Below are 16,725 nucleotides of genomic sequence, written 5' to 3' on the forward strand. Positions count from 1 at the left end.
TCACCTTCGGCTAAAAGTAACCCTTGTGTTATGGCCAAACAGTCTCCACTTGCCACCTTAGTTACAGCTCTTTGAAGTAAGCAGTGACCAGTTAGGTGAAGAGACATAAAACTTACCTGGGGGCCTCCAATGACAAAACGCCCGCTGGGCTGCAAGTGGTAAACAGTTTTTTCATCCAGGTATTTGGCAGGAACCACAGGTTTAATCACTCGCTCCTTCAGGACTTGGCGCATCTCCTCTAGCGAGATAGATTCATCATGCTGCACAGATACCACAATGGTGTGCACACGTACTGGGATGACTGCTCCATCTTCCTGGTCATACTTAACTGTCACCTGAACAGGAAGAAAAATAAGTAAGTGCGGTATCTGATGACTCCATTTCAGCAGTGTCCGAGAATAAGCAAGGAAAAACCATTGGGCAGACATGTACCATAATGTGTATTTAAAATCCTATTCACAGAGAGGAAAAACAAGTTGAAAAGTGTGCAGTTACAGTGTGACAAAATGGCATGTTTCCCCTACCTCCATTTGCAAACTCATGCATGTCTGTCTGGGTACTGGGTGTGAAAAGACTTAGAGGTCCTTTTACTAATGTGTGCTAATAGATTTAGCATGCACTAACAATTAGCACACGCTAGATGCTAGGAAGCTCAGAGGCATAAAATGGGCTTCTTAGCAGTTAGCGCATGCTAATCGTTAGTATGTGCTAAATCCATTAGCACACCTTAGTAAAAGGAGCCCATAGTAAAGTAAGTTTTATTAGAGTTACAGGGGTTGATAAGGCATGTATGTGCCCTTGTGTGTGTCTTTCTGTGTACATTTATGTATGTGTGTCTTTGTGTGTGTGCATGTCTTTGTATGTGTGTGTTTGCCTGTATGTATGTGTCTGTCTTTGTTCCTATGCATACAGATAGACAAATGGACGGATAGAGCCTACACAATAGACATGATTGCTTGGGCGAAAGACACCTACAATATTAGCCCTATCAACTTACTATGAATGTAGAATATCTAAAATACATATATCTCAATTTTTAATAAGTTCACCTACAGTATAGTATATATAATAGATATTTAATGTACATGTATCCAACTATTTATATATCATATCAATCATCTCTATGTCTTAATGATCAATATTAGTGATCTACCTGGGAAGAGAGGAAGGTTATACTACATGATGTATCATCACAGACAATAAACACTGACAGCAGATAAAGACTGCAGAAGCCATCAAATATGTTATATGACCAAGAATTCACAATTTTAACATCTTAGTGTAGATTTTTTTACATATAATTTTTGTTTGGAGGAAGACGTTTCTCTTCCTTTTCATTTTATATAGATATGTCTTCAAATGTTGTATCTCTCTTATCTTAAGTAGAGGTTCTTAATGAACCATCAACTTCAGCAGCAGCATGAACTTTGCAGAGGGCATCCACTTATAGGGCCTCAGTATAGTAAAACTTTCTGACCTCCCCAGCTAGATCCTTCTCTGCTTATACACTGTGCACAACACTTCTCTGCATCACACACCCATACAGTTAAAGGACTTATTTCCAAAACCTGCTGTCTATATTAGTTGCATTGGATTTACAGGGTTTTGGAAATAAACCCTACAATTGCAGACAGGCGTCATGCTAACTGTGCACCAACATAAGCCCCTCAGTTAATCTCCAGAAGGCTTAGCCTCCAGCACAGCAGCAACCTGTAGTGCTTACCAACACCCAATGCACTCTTGTTTTCTCTATAGCATCAGCACCTTCAAGGGTTTCTCTGGTGTTTATTGGGGAGCAGGAGTATCTGGGGTTTGCTCCTGCCCCTACTAGCCACCAGGGAATGCTCACAGTAACGTGGAGGAGCATAATCGAACGTCACCGGCCAAATAGTTCTATTGTGGCGGCGGCGCTACAGCTGGCCGGAACCGTATTATTGAAAAAGATGGCCGGCCATCTTTTTTTTTCGATAATGCGGTTTAGCCCGGTCAAATGCCAGAGGTCACCGGGGTTGAGATCGCCGGTTTTGTTTTTCAGCAATAATGGAAAATAATGCCGGCGATCTCCAACCCGGCGACATCCAAGGCATTTGGTCATGGGAGGAGCCAGCATTTGTATTGCACTGGTCCCCCTGACATGCCAGGACACCAACTGGGCACCCTAGGGGTCAGTGCGGTGGACTTCAGAAAAAGCTCCCACATGCATAGCTCCCCTTACTTTGGGTGCTGCGCCCCCCCCCCAAACCCACTACCCACAAATGTACAACAATACCGTAGCTCTTAGGGGTGAAGGGGGCAACTACATGTGGGTACAGTGGGTTTTGGAGAGTTCCCATTACCAGCACAAGTGTTACAGGTGGGGGGGATGGGCATGGGTCCGCCTGCCTTAAGTGCACTGCGGTATCCACTAAAAGTGCTCCAGGGATCTGCATACACGCAGGCCTCTAGGACTTGTTGTTGCTGTATAACCTTGGCACACCAGTTGACACCTGAAGACTAATCTCTTTGAAAAAGTCCTTTATTTGAATAAGTACGTTTACTCACAATTAACAGCAGATCAGAGGTTGTGCCCCACTGGCAAAGAGTCTCCCTGGTACTGAGATTAGCAATAGGTCAGAGCCCTCTTTCAGCAACATTCGAGATAAGAACTAAGTTCTCTAACGTGGGTAACACATGAAAGGGATCTAAAACTGGCTTACAAAAATGGCCACTACCTCATGGACTACCGGAAGCAAAACAGGGCACACTCTGACCCAGTTAGCAGGGGGAAAAGCACCATGGGAGTACAGCCCACTACCCTACACCCACCACAATGCATTGCTGATGTGACTCTGCAGTGCACCTAACAGAAAAGGTGTCACACTCACCCGAGAGCCACATCACAACCAGGGAAAGGCTGTCAGAGGATAGAACACATTGTGCTGTCATGGAGGTGGGTACGGCATTTGAGGCTGGCAAAAAAGGTTTTTCGTTTTATTGTTTTAGTGTGGGAGGGGGTTGGTGACCACTGGGGGAGTATGGGGAGGTCATCCCCGATTCCTTCCGGTGGTCATCTGGTGATTTGGGGCACCTTTTTGAGGCTTGGTCGTGAAAACTAAAGGACCAAGTAAACCCAGCGAAATACTGCTTCACGCCGCTTTTTTCCATTATCCGCGAAAGCCGGCCATCTGGTAGCCACGCCCATGCCCGCCCATGTCCCACCTTCGCTATGCCGCAGACACGCCCCCTTGAAGTTTCGCCGGCGAGGCAACGGGAAAGCGGAGATGCTGTCAAAAAAGCCGCTTTCGATTATACCGATTTGGCCGCTTTTGAGAGATCACCGGCCATCTCCCAATTTATGTCGGAAGATGGCCGACGATCACTTTCGAAAATAAGCTTGATAGTAACATAGTAGATGACGGCAGAAAAAGACCTGCACGGTCCATCCAGTCTGCCCAACAAGATAAACTCATATGTGCTACTTTTTGTGTATTCCTTACCTTGATTTGTATCTGTCATTTTCAGGGCACAGACCATAGAAGTCTTGCCCAGCACTAGCCCTGCCTCCCAACCACTGGCTCTGGCACAGACCGTATAAGTCTGCCCAGCACTATCCCCGCCTCCCAACCACCAGCCCTGCCTCCCACCACCGGCTCTGCCACCCAATCTCGGCTAAGCTTCTGAGGATCCATTCCCTCGGAACAGGATTCCTTTATGTTTATCCCACGCATGTTTGAATTCCGTTACCGTTTTCCTCTCCACCACCTCCCGTGGGAGAGCATTCCAAGCATCCACCACTCTCTCCGTGAAAAAATACTTCCTGACATTTTTCTTGAGTCTGCCTCCCTTCAATCTCATATCATGCCCTCTAGTTCTACCGCCTTCCCATCTCTGGAAAAGGTTCATTTGCGGATTAATACCTTTCAGATATTTGAACGTCTGTATCATGTCACCCCTGTTTCTCCTTTCCTCCAGGATATACATGTTCAGGTCTGCAAGTCTCTTCTCATACGTCTTGTAACGCAAATCCCATACCATTCTCGTAGCTTTTCTTTGAACCGCTTCAATTCTTTTTACATCCTTAGCAAGATACGGCCTCCAGAACTCAACACAATACTCCAGGTGGGGCCTCACCAACACTTATACAGGGACATTAAAACCTCTTTTCTTCTGCTGGTCACTCCCCTCTCTATACAGCCTAGCAACCTTCTACTTACGGTCACCGCCTTGTCACACTGTTTTGACGCCTTCAGATCCTCAGATACTATCACCCCAAGATCCCTCTCCCCGTCGGTACCTATCAGACTCTCACCTCCTAACACGTATGTCTCCTGTGGATTTCTACTCCCTAAGTGTTGTGTATGTCTAGTAGTGCTATAGAAATGATTAGTAGTAGAGTAGGAACTAGGTGGGTCATTGGCAAAGAACCAATGTGGACTACCTACTACAGTGAACACAAGGTACTTAACAAATGCTAACTTTCATTTGTACAGAAGGTGCAGCTTCAATTAGTGTAGCCATGCTAATTGCAACCATGTTCTATGCATACTAGTATGCATGTCTATGTGTTAATTGCAAAGGACATGCATCCCAAACAGAGCACAGTCTTTGCATATAACACACATGGCTTTCTGCAGCTCCTTAGTAAAATACTCCCAAAGTGTGAGGAAACAATACATATTAATTTTCTTCTCTTCCTTCCATTCTAAACTGAGATTGGTCTCAGAAAAGGAAAGTGAAAGAGTCCATAGAGAGAAACAAACAATTTGTCATGGAGAAATCCTTTGTTATGCAAGGATGCCACCCTGCAATATACGAGTAAAATATTAAGACAGTATGTGCTCACAAAGCAGTAAATATAGTCCTTTGGCTTAATTTAGTTATGAGACTATCAAAGAACAGCTGTGTAGTATACATTTACTTTCTGAAAAGCTTAATGGAGTAACAGGTGCTCCAAATACAGAAAGGGGCCATCAATCCTGTCACCACAGCTGCTGCTGTCACGGCTAGAAGCACAACTCACACAACACAGGATCTGGTTTAGAAGGAAAAGAACATTTTCATTACCTAATGAGAAGGATGGGGATTCTATTTTCAAAACACAACCCTAATAAATTCCATGTACTGGTTGGTGATTTATAGGTTGGATTTCCTACTACACATTGCATTAGTGTGCTTAGGTCAATCAACTACTAATCCAATGGATGAAAAATAAAGTTTGGTCAATCACTAAGTAGAACTAAGGAAGTAATCCTTGGCACTCTCTCCTCTAAGGAATTCAAGGGCACAGGTACCTGGGCAGCTCAAGACGCTGTAGCTTCAGTTCATAACCCCTGACTCAGATTGAAAAGTACTGATTGCTAAGTTAGCCTTAGAAAGAATTCTATCATTTTTGAGATCAGAGATGCAACACAAAAGAACATAATGCTGAGTGAGACAAATGGTCCACTGACCCCCAAAATCATGTCTCTGGAAGTGGTCTGTCTGGGTCATACTTGCAGTATGAGCATTCACTCCCTAATTTTTTTAATTGAAATTTTGAAATATTACATTTCAAATATAAATAAAAAGGAAAAAAAAACACCTTGCTGAAAAAATAGAAAATCAAATAAAGAAAATCATCAAACTGACAGGCATACAGCTAATCAGCAAAAGTATATAAGCCCTCATCTAGGAGAAAGAGAAGAGAACTAAACATCAATATAAAAAAAAAGAAGATAAGAGAACCTTCTGTAAAATCCCATGGAATGGGTATTACTAGATGGATTTTTCCAGAGCCCTAGGTGAGGGAGAACCCAGCCCAAGGAAAGAGCATGTGAAATGAGATGAAGAAAGTGGTATCCCTGTGAAGATTGACAGCAGGGGTGGAGTTGGTGTTTGATAAAGAAGTCTTTGGTTCACCTGCAGGTCTCTGATTACCTGTACCCCCACCGGGACCTTTAGGAGATTGAGGGGTCCTACAGTGAGGCTGGATCCAGGAGTAGCTGCTGTCCCAATAAGTGGCAATGGGTAAAGGAACTAAGGTCCAGATGGACCAGGAGATTTCAGCCTAGGAGTAAGAACCGGGACAGGCAGGTGAAGAGGATCATCTCATCTCGGCAGTGGATGAATGGAACTGTAAATATCTGAGAGTTTGATGCATTGTCATTTGATTGCCAAAGTAACAATAAAGTTGGACTTGTGTTTTTCTAAATGTTCTGGAGTACCGTGTGGTCCTTGGAGCACCAGGAAGAGGGTGCTTAGACTGTCAGAAATGAGTCCCAAAAATTTCTCCAGAAACTCTTGACATCCTGGATCTCTATTCCAGACTATTGACCCACTCTCAAGCTCATTGGATGGAAGTGTGACTGTATGAGTAAAGAGCTGAGTGGTAGCTGGATAGAGGGTTAGAGAACTAAGTCTCCTGGGGCTCAGATCTGGGTGGAGGAGTGCCAGCCAAGGCAGGTTATACAGAACAAGCGCCCAACTAGAGGTGTTGGTGGAATGAGTTGCGACAAATTCACTAATCAGTTCCCCACCCCTGAGGCCTTAAAATCAAAGCAGTAATTGAGGCAACAGAGGCTGAAGTAGCTTGCCCAAAGTAACAAGAAGAATCAGTGGGAGAAGCAGGATTTGAATCCTGACTTCCTTGGCTCTCAGCCCAATGTGCTAACCACCAGTTACTTCTCCACTCCATTTTTTTAGTATTAACATACATGAATGTTTAATGCAATTTGCATTAATCCATTTAAAATTTGTAATGAGATTGTGAGTTTAGGACTTCAATGTGATAACCATTTATCATTATCTCTCAAGCTGGTGCTATGGTGTGTTCTTGTTTTTATCAGCTTCAAATGACTCACCAGTTGAAACCACTTTTTACGCCTGCTAACTTGCCTAAGGTGGTCCACACAGCTTTTACCAGCCTCCTGGATTACTGTCATTTGCTGTATCATGGATTGACAGAAAATAGTCTTAAAAGGCTCCAGCTCGTCCAAAACATAGCAGCTAGGCTAATCAGTGGAAAGAGGAAATTTGATCACATTACACCTAGGCGAACTTTCAGCCTCCCCCCCCCCCCCCCCCCCCCATCATTGTCTTACATGTTCCTGAGACTTTGATAATTAAAACACGATTACCCTAACATCACTCATTCTATAACAATCTTATAAAAATGTATAGATTGGTATCACATTTTCAATTATTGAACTTTGTTTTGCTTGAACTATGTAATTAGAGCAGTTTTTAAAAGCCATTTGCCCCAGTAAATAGCTATTTATCCAAGTAAATGAAAAATATATACCCTCTCTGTGGGTAGAAGTGTATGGTTCTTCTTTTTGTTTTTTAGGGTATTTTGTGGCTCTTAGAATTGATTATTTGTTTCAAAATTTGATTAAGGTACCATTTTACCTGAGTCTTGGAATCAGGCCTTAGCCAGGGTAGAACATTAGTCCGTCTCAACTCTGCTAACTTTAAGTTGAGCTTGTGTGCAAGGATAATAGTCAAAGGCATGCATTCTTCTGTCTCATCTGTTGCATAACCAAACATCAACCCCTAAAAAAAATGCAGAGTTGCAGAGAATAGTTTTAAATTATAAAACAAATTGTGAAAAATTAATTCAGATAATATGACTCATTTCATTCATGTTCAGTGCTTGCCAACTTCTCCATGCAATTTCCCCTTCCAGACCACAGCAGCACTATCCTAATTGTAAGGTTGCCAACTGGATCCAGATTGGTCCTACAAGGTTAATCCAGTCCTCAGTTTACCCCATTACATGCAGGGACTTGTAGTCTTGCTTTTAGAACATAAGAATAGCCATTCTGAGTCAAACCAATGGTCCATCTAGCCCAGTATCCTGTTTCCAAACCCCTTGCACAGGTAGACGGGTAAAATACGAGCACTTATGTATGTACGTGTACACACGCCCGTGAAAGTAAAACTTTCCGTAAATCCCGATGTCTAAATTAGGCGTGGACCGAGTATATTCTATAACAATGCACAAAGATTTGAGAAATTCCCACAACCCACCCATTCCAAACCCATGGCCATGCCCCCTTTTCAACTATGCAACTTAGAATTTGCGTACATCACGTTGCAGAATACACTTAAGACACTTCTGTGCATAAATTCTAATTAATGCCAATTAGTGTCAATAATTGCTTGTTAAGTGGCAATTATTGGCACTGACTGGCTTGTTAACTAATTAAGTTGCTCGCACAAATCTAGAATATGACTGGATTTGCGTGCACAACTTAAGTTGCACTGTATAGAATCCAGAGGTTAGTGGGCAAATTGGACCACCTAAATAGCACTCCTATGTTTACCCACTATTAACTTAACCGGCCAGTGCTGAATATTCACTAAGGGGTCCTTTTACAAAGGTGCACTGAAAAATGGCTTGCGGTAGTTTAGGCACGGGTTTTGGGCATGCGCCGCTCCATTTTTCAGCGTGTCTGTAAAAAAGGCCCTTTTTAAATTTTTGTCGAAAATGGGCATGCATCCATTTTGGGTCTGAGACCTTACTGCCAACCATTGACCTAGCAGTAAAGTGTCATGTAATGACCTACGCACGCCAAATGCCACTTGGCGCATATCCAATATGCGCATCTGAAAATAAAAATTATTTTTCGGACATGCCTATCAGACGCGCACCAAAAATGAAATTACCACAAGAGTCACACGGTAGCTGTGTGGAAACTCCATTCTGGCACGCATTGGGCGAACGTAGACGCTTACGCGCTTAGTAAAAAGGCCCCTTAGCCATTTAAGTTTGAGCCAGCCAAAAAAAACCCTGGATATTCAATGCCAGTCACTGGAAATGGCTCAGCATTGAATATCTGGGGTTAGCGCTGATCTTTTGAGGTCTGAATATTGGGCCCAAAGTCTACTTTGGATGCTACACTTATATATGTATCTTCAGCGGTGCTGCCTAAACACACAGCACCACTGAAAATACGTATAATTTGAATTACCTGCTGAATATTGGATTCTCTATACAGGAGTACAGCACATTTCAATTTTTCAGATTTAGCCGTTGTAGTCAGGGTTTGACAATGCTGTGATAGATCAGTTAATAGATCACTGCATGAATACTATATAGTAACAATATGATTTCTCTGTCTGTTAATTTATATAAATATATTTCTGTACTACCTGATCTCCAGCTCCAACATCCTCTTCATTTCTGTCTAAGTGAACACCTTGTGCAATATCAGGGGACTGTTGCTCCAAGGCTACCAGGACGTTACAGGTCTTGTAGTCAAAGCCTGTTCAAGAAAAATTGTTCCAGTAAGCAGATTCTGTGCCAGAGGACCACTTTAGGGGATAATTTTCAAAAGAAATTCTCTGTGGGTCAACAGGTCTTTACCTAAGGGAAAAGTCTGTTTGATAAGAGTACCCCACCCTAGTGCAGGGTAAAAGTATGATAGTGCCAGGGTCATCCTAGGAAAGTACGCATGGGGAGTTTGGAGTAAGCGGGAAGTTTGCATTTGCAAACTATGTAAGTATTTTTATACCCATGGTCCCCAACGGAGAAGGGATTTTCAAAGTGAAACTCCATGCAGAAATTCACTTTGAAAGCTGGCTCATAAGCCTAAAGGTTCAAGGATCTCTTGAGACTGAAAATTGGCTTCTTACTAATTAGGCAGAAGAAGTGGAGCGGCCTTTTTACTGAGTGGCGGTATGCCCAAAGTGGCCTTACCGTACACTAATCTGGAACTACCGCCAGCCCAACATGGGCGCCAGCAGTAGTTCCAGCCCGTGTGTGCCATTTGCCATGCTAGGGAAAATAGCTGGCTATTTTCTAGTGCAGCGCTAACCTGGCAGTAATCAAGCAGTGCCGCACACTACTCAGTTACTGCAGGGTTAGCACAGGAGTCCTTACCGCTACCTCAGTGGGTGACGGTAAGTTCTCCCCCTCGCATGGCCACATGGTAAGAGCAATCTTACCGCATGGCCATGGCTACTTTGAGGCATTTTTACCCGCTGCAGTAAAAAGGGCCACAGCGTGCAACAAAAACGGCCCCCACCGCTAGTGCAGGGCCCTTCTTATTGCTGCTTAGTAAAAGGGCCCCAAAGCGTAGTGGGCCCAGATGAGAACAGCAGGAACAAAACGGAGCCTCAAACAAAAGGAAGCAAACTTTGTTGGAGGACCCGACATAACCCTTGTTTCAGCTGCCTGTGTCAGGGCTCATATTGTGGTAGCTTCCTTAACAACTCAGTCAGATGACATCCAAATTTAAAACTACAAATGTTGCGATCTTGTCTCTGGAAGTGGTTTTCAAATGGTTTTGAAGCCATTTCCGCTAGTCTCGAGGAGTCCAGCACAAGCAACCTCTACGCTCTATGTGCCCCATTTTAAGATGTCCTATATGCTCCTATGATAAGGATAAAGGTGCCCCTGATGCAGGCAGTTTACTGCCGAAACATGTCAGGTTTTTATGAACATGTCTACGTAATAGGACAACACAAGCACACTTTTATCTCTATAGGTTCCTTTTTCAATAAACTTCATTTATTTGTTAGCAGCAGGCTTGCTCTTTTGGCTGCTTCTTTTCTTACATTTGAACTGCACCATCTGTGTGCCTCTCTTTTTGTAACTCGGCTATAAGAGCCATTTTCCAAGCATATATGAATGTTCCAACTCAATACATTCAAACTTTTAACAAACTTCTATTGTTCTGCTACTGAATCCTTGACTGGATAGTACTTAATCAACTGTTCACGTTTCTTACACTACATAACTCTGTGTTAATTAAAGACAATTTAATATTCCTCAGACACACAAATTCTTTGCTGAGCACTATATACTAGGAGATATAGAGGCTTATTTTCAAAGCACTTAGCCTCCCAAAGTTCCATAGAAACATATGGAACTTAGCCTCCCAAAGTGCTTTGAAAATATGCCTCTTGGGATCCTGTTTACTAAAGTGTGCTAGCACTTTTAGTGTGTGCTAAAATTAATGCATGCTAAATGCTAGAGTCACCCATATGTTTCTATGGGTGACTTTAGCATTTAGCACGTGCTAAAAACGCTAGCACGCCCTTAGTGCTACTTAGCAAACAGGGCCCTTAATCTTAATTGCTAGATGCATTTCATGAATGTCAATATACCTTAAATTGTACTCTTCAATTTGTTATTGTCATGTAAGCCACAATAAACCTGAGAATATCTCGGGATAATGTGGGATAAAAAAAAGTCAACAAATAAATAACAATAAAATATTGCCACATACATATAAAAATGACGTATAAAATTACCCCCAAAGGAGGTAATTGCAACATTTAGGTGGCATATTTGTGTGGGCAGTAAAGACTATTCTATGAGAATACATACATGCATAACTGGTTGGCATAAATGAGCATATCTCCATGTGGCACTTACACGCGTAACTTACAGTATTCTATATGTAGCTCACACAAATGTTGACCACGCCTATGACATGCCCATGCTCCTCTCCTGTGTGTAATTTCAGAACAGTAGTTAGGTGTGCTACTGCCATTTATTTATTTATTAGGATTTATTTACCGCCTTTTTGAAGGAATTCACTCAAGGCAGTGTACAGTAAGAATATATAAAACATGAGCAATAGGCAATTGCAGCAGTAAAAATATTCAAGTAACAATACAAAATATGGCATGGTATACTACCTGCAATGACAACACAATACGTAATAGAACATTATAATTAGTAGTCAAGGTTAAGGCAAAGATGTAACATATAGATAAGTAAGAAAGTAGGAAGAATTTGAAAGTAAGCTGACTGATTCGAAGAAAGTTGCACATGAGGTCAGAGAGATGGTTAAATATTATCTCAGTTAGGCTAGGCGTGGATAAACATGTCTTGCTGCAGTATGTGCAGCCCGAGTGATCCTTGTGTGTGTGAGTGAGACTAACAAGTTTATTTACTTCTTCCATTAAAGGCTTCGTTGAAGAGCCAAGCTTTCACCTGCTTCCTGAACTACAGATAGTCTTGTGTTAAGCGGAGCCTTTCAGGCAATGTATTCCAGAGTGTGGGGGCTACTCCAGAGAAGGCTCGCTTGTGGGTATCACATCGTGTAATGTCTTTTGGAGAGGGTGTAGTTAGTGAAAGTCCTTGTAGGGTTACCATATGGCTCCAGAAAAAGGAGGATGGATTGAAAGCAATGGAAGTAAAACCCGGCTGGCTCAATCCGTCCTCCTTTTTCTGGAGCCATATGGTAACCCTAAGTCCTTGAGAGGACCTTAGTGTCCTTGGCGGTGTGTGGAGGATCATCCTATTCTTCAGATACTCGGGGGCCATTTCCTTTCAGGGCCTTGAAGATCAGGCATAGAGTTTTAAATTTAGCCCTGTATTGTACTGGTAATCAATGAAGTTTTTGCAAAAATGGTGTGATGTGGTCACGCCACTTGCAACCTTCTATGAGTCTTGCTGCTGCATTCTGAATCAACTGGAGCTGGTGCAGGCCCTTTGTAGTCAGACCATTGTATAATGCATTGCAGTAATCCAGTCTTGATGTTACCATGATGCATAACTGGGATAAGATTTACCTTCTCGATGTAAGGAGAGAGGCAGCGTAGCTGTCGCAAATAGTAGAAGCAGCTCTTGAAAGTTGCTTGGATTTGAGGAATCAGAGTAAGTGTTGAATCTAACTGTATTCCAAGGTTCCTGACTTGTGATTTGAGGGGGAGTTCATACTTCCCAAAAGGGATTTTGATGTCAGGTATGTATATCCACTTGTGTTAGGGACCCAGAGAAGCTCGGTTTTACTTGGGTTCAGGCAAAGTTTGTTGTGTTTAGCCCATTCTTGAATTGATGTTAGACAAGTAATCAGTTTATTCAAGGCTGTAGGAAAGTCAGGTTCAATGGGTATGAGTAGCTGCACATCATCCGCATAGATGTAGAACTGAGTGTCCATTGACTGAATCAGCTCAACTAGTGGCTTGCGGTAGATATTTAACAGAATAGGTGACAGTATCGATCCTTGTGGTACCCCGCAAGTCAGTGTCCATGGTGGTGATGAGTTGCTGCCAAACATTATGGATTGTTGCCTGTCTGATAGATAGGATCTGAACCAGGCAAGTACTGTAGCATTTATACCTGTTTCTTTCAGTCATGCTAGCAAGATATCATGATCCACAGTGTCAAAAGCTGATGAGAAATCTAGAAGTACTAACATCAAGGCGAATCCCTTGTCTCGGTTTCTGTGAAGATCATCTAGCAGGGACACGAGGACCGTTTCTGTTCCATAACCGGGTCTGACTCCAGATTGACATGGATCTAGCCAGTTACTCTTTTCTAGCCATTCATTAAGTAGAACACAGACTGTTTGATCTATGAGTTTCCCTAGGAACAGGATGTTGGATACTGGCCTGTAACTTTCAAGTTTGTCCTGGTCAAGGTTGTTTCACCCAATGCATAATTAAACTCTGGAATTCGTTGCTGGAGAACGTAGTGAAGGCGGTTAGCTTGACAGAGTTTTAAAAAGGGTTAGACGGTTTTCTAAAGGACAAGTCCATAAACCACTACTAAATGGACTTGGGAAAAATCCACAATTCCAGAAATAGCATGTATAGAATGTACGTTTGGGAAGCTTGCCAGGTGCCCTTGGCCTGGATTGGCCGCTGTCGTGGACAGGATGCTGGGCTCGATGGACCTTTGGTCTTTTCCCAGTGTGGCATTACTTATGTACTTATGTACTTTTTCTTCAGCAGAGGGCGAACCACTGCCCTTTTAAATGCTGTTGGTAGTTGCCCATTAGAAAGAGAGGTGTTCACAATTTTTGTGGAGTCTTCTATAAGGCCCATACTTGCCTGCTGTACTATCTTTGATGGGCAGGGATCAAGGGAGTAGATAGTTGGTCGAAGGTCTCTTAGGAGTTTGTCAAGGCTCTCCTCTGTCATTAGGTTAAAAGTGTTCCATCTGTCTCTGTTAGGAGGAGGCGAGTTTGTGCACCCCTGGTTGACTTTTTGGACATTGGGTGGGACTGTCTGTAAATCCTGGTGGAGACTTTTAATTTTGTTGGCAAAGTATGCAGCAAAATCATTGCAGTTCAGTTTAGACTGGGGAGGCTGGTTTTGTTGTGGGGGTTGCAGTAGGCTGTTTACTATACTGAACAGCTGCTTGGTTGAATTGGCAGCCTGTGCAATGTATTGAGAGAAATACTGTTTTTTGGTTGCTGTTAAGGCTTGGCGGTACTTTGCCATGTGCTTCCTGCAGTTTAGCCTGTCTTCATCCAGGTGAGATTTGCGCCATCTCCTTTCCAGTTTTCGTCCTTCGCGTTTAAGGATCCAAAGTTCTGGAGAAAACCAAGGTGAGCGTTTGTGGGTGGGGCATAAGACCTTTTTTAGTGGTGCTGTTTTCTCTGAGGTCTTGGCTAAGTGTGCATTCCAGATGTCAACTTCTTCTGACACTGTTGTCTTTTCATCTACATGTGGATAGTCAAAGGCCTCTAGGAAATTCTCAGCGATCCGCTTTTTTTTGTCTCTGATCTCCTTCCAAACTCTGGGAGGTGCCATTTGTTTCAGGTGGTCACTTAGGGAGAATTTAATTAGAAAATGGTCTGACCATGATAGGGGTGTTATTTCAATACTGTTATCCCAGAATTCTGGCATATCCACCTCTTTGTAGAATACCAGGTCTAGTATGTGACCCTTTTCATGGGTTGGAGAATTGATCACCTGTGTAAATCCTAGTGCTGTCATCGTGTCCAGAAAGGCAACTGTGGTGGTATCTGGGGTTTGATGTGTAGATTGAAGTCTCCCATGATCACCAACCTAGGGTAATTCAGGGTCACTTGAGTAATCAGTTCTAGGAGTTCTTGCACACATAATGTGTTGTTACGAGGTGCTCTGTATACCATGAGCAGCCAGATTGGCTTCTCCTTTTCAAGTTGGATTAAAAGAGATTCTGATCCATATAGCTGGGGGGTGGATATTCTGCGCAGTTTGATTGTGTCCTAAATCAAGACTGCTACCCCTCCACCCTGTCTTCCTGGTCTTGGTTGATGTTGGATGTTGAAACCTGTTGGGCATAGTTCAGCCAGTGGTAAACCCCCACTTTCATCTAGCCAGGTTTCACTTATTCCTAGGATGTCAAGATGCTGTTCATTTATGGCGTCATAGAGGATTTCTTTGCAGCTGATCTGGCATTCACCAGTCCTATAGTTCCCAAGGGTGGTCTGGGGGTGCTATGAGTATCTTTGGTGTGACAATGAGGTGATCTTTTAAGTACTGTTATGTAGGTGTTTGACCTCTTGCACTTTTGCCTTCTCTTTGGTTTGTGGGGGTTATGGTTTCCTCTCCCACACACCACTGGGATGCTTGTATGACACATTTTTGTGTCAGAAGCTAGTTAGGCAAAATTTCACTGGGTGGCGCTGCAATCCACTCTTTGGATTGCACCCTGTAGATCAACAGTCTTCCTAGTTGCAGGGTTAAGGCTTTAATAGCTGAAAGAACAGACCTTTTAAAGTTGTAAATTCAGACCAGGCCTGTGAGATCAAAGTCTTCCATCAAATAGAGAAAAAAATGGCTGCACTTAGCACTTCTATGTGAAATTCTTGGAGACAGTGCATAGGTTTCCTTTAGTTTTAAGGACTCTAAAAGATTCAGAGTTATAGAAGTAGATTATGTAGTTAAAATACATTTTTTAACTCACGGATTGCAGGTATGAACTTTAGAGTTTCTGGTTCTGATATCTTTGGATGGTCCAATTGATGCAGGATGCTGTAGGCTTTTTCTTTATTGTCCCAGAGGAAGGATAGATGTAAATAAGGATCCAGCTCTAATCTCAGTGCATGAGGAGAGTTATTTAGGGGAGATAAAATTTCCTTTCTCCAGCCAAAAATAAATGGAAGAAGTTCCGAGTAAAACTGAGGACTGGTGCCTCAACACAGACTGAGCAGAAGTCAATAAAAGTTTGAGTTGTAAATACTGTAAGCAGAAAATGTAGTTATTTAATCTAAGTTGCAGAGCCTGATGTGAACCCAGCCAAACAGCTCAAACTCTTCTGCATTACCATCTGCATTATGCATGGAGTGTGCACATACTCATGTGAACGGCAGTATTCTATGAAATTTTATGAGTCATATAGTGCTTAAATTAGGTGACCTGTTATAGAATGAGGGGGTATACAGATCTATTTGTGCTTCAGGATATTGTGCATATATTTTGTTCAAATCATCAACTATTTGTATTATCCCTCATGAAAGGAATTCATCTTAGCAGTACTGTTCCCTGAAAGCGGAGCGGGAGTCCTCCAACCGCATTGTTGCCAGTGGGGGGGCGGTGCTTCAATATTGTGTTTTCAATCATTAGGGACAGGCAGGTCCTCTAGAATCCTGCAGAGCTGGCCTGTCCCTCACTATTGAAAATGTGATAGTGAAACAGCGCCAACCACTGGCAGGACTGTACGAAGAGGACTCCCACTCAGCTTAGAGGGAACATATCTCTTTACCAATGCTTTTAGGGCTTTATTGTAAATGTCTGTTTATAAGAAGTTCTTACATTATTATAATTTTGTTAATGTTTGATAAGATAGGTGGGTTAGAACCCTTGAAACAAATAAATATAGATGCCTAAAAGAGGGTGGCAACAAAGGCAGATTTAAGCCAAGGAAATTAGGGGTTTAGCACTGATTTTCAGCACTAGACACCCAAATTAGGCTCATAAGTCGAGACAAAGGAATGGCAGACATAAATTTAGGAACAAAGCTTAAGTTCCTAAATTTTGGCGAGTTTTCAGCAGAAAATCTGGAAGCTCTTTTACTCTACTACTGAAGTGCAGAAA

At 42.6% G+C, this 16,725-nt stretch overlaps 1 protein-coding gene across 1 annotated transcript in view; it reads right to left on the reverse strand.

The window, feature by feature from the left end:
* Positions 1-16,725, reverse strand: part of MAT1A (methionine adenosyltransferase 1A) — a 96,350-nt gene that overhangs the window by 32,626 nt on the left and 46,999 nt on the right. Inside the window, exons 4-6 of the mRNA XM_030203265.1 lie at positions 9,112-9,224; positions 7,366-7,509; positions 117-335 (exon numbers count right to left, since the gene is read on the reverse strand). Coding sequence (XP_030059125.1) covers positions 117-335; positions 7,366-7,509; positions 9,112-9,224 — 476 coding nt within the window. The remainder of the gene's footprint in view (positions 1-116; positions 336-7,365; positions 7,510-9,111; positions 9,225-16,725) is intronic.

This window comes from Microcaecilia unicolor, chromosome 5, assembly GCF_901765095.1.
Source record: "Microcaecilia unicolor chromosome 5, aMicUni1.1, whole genome shotgun sequence".
Taxonomy (NCBI): Eukaryota; Metazoa; Chordata; class Amphibia; order Gymnophiona; family Siphonopidae; genus Microcaecilia; species Microcaecilia unicolor.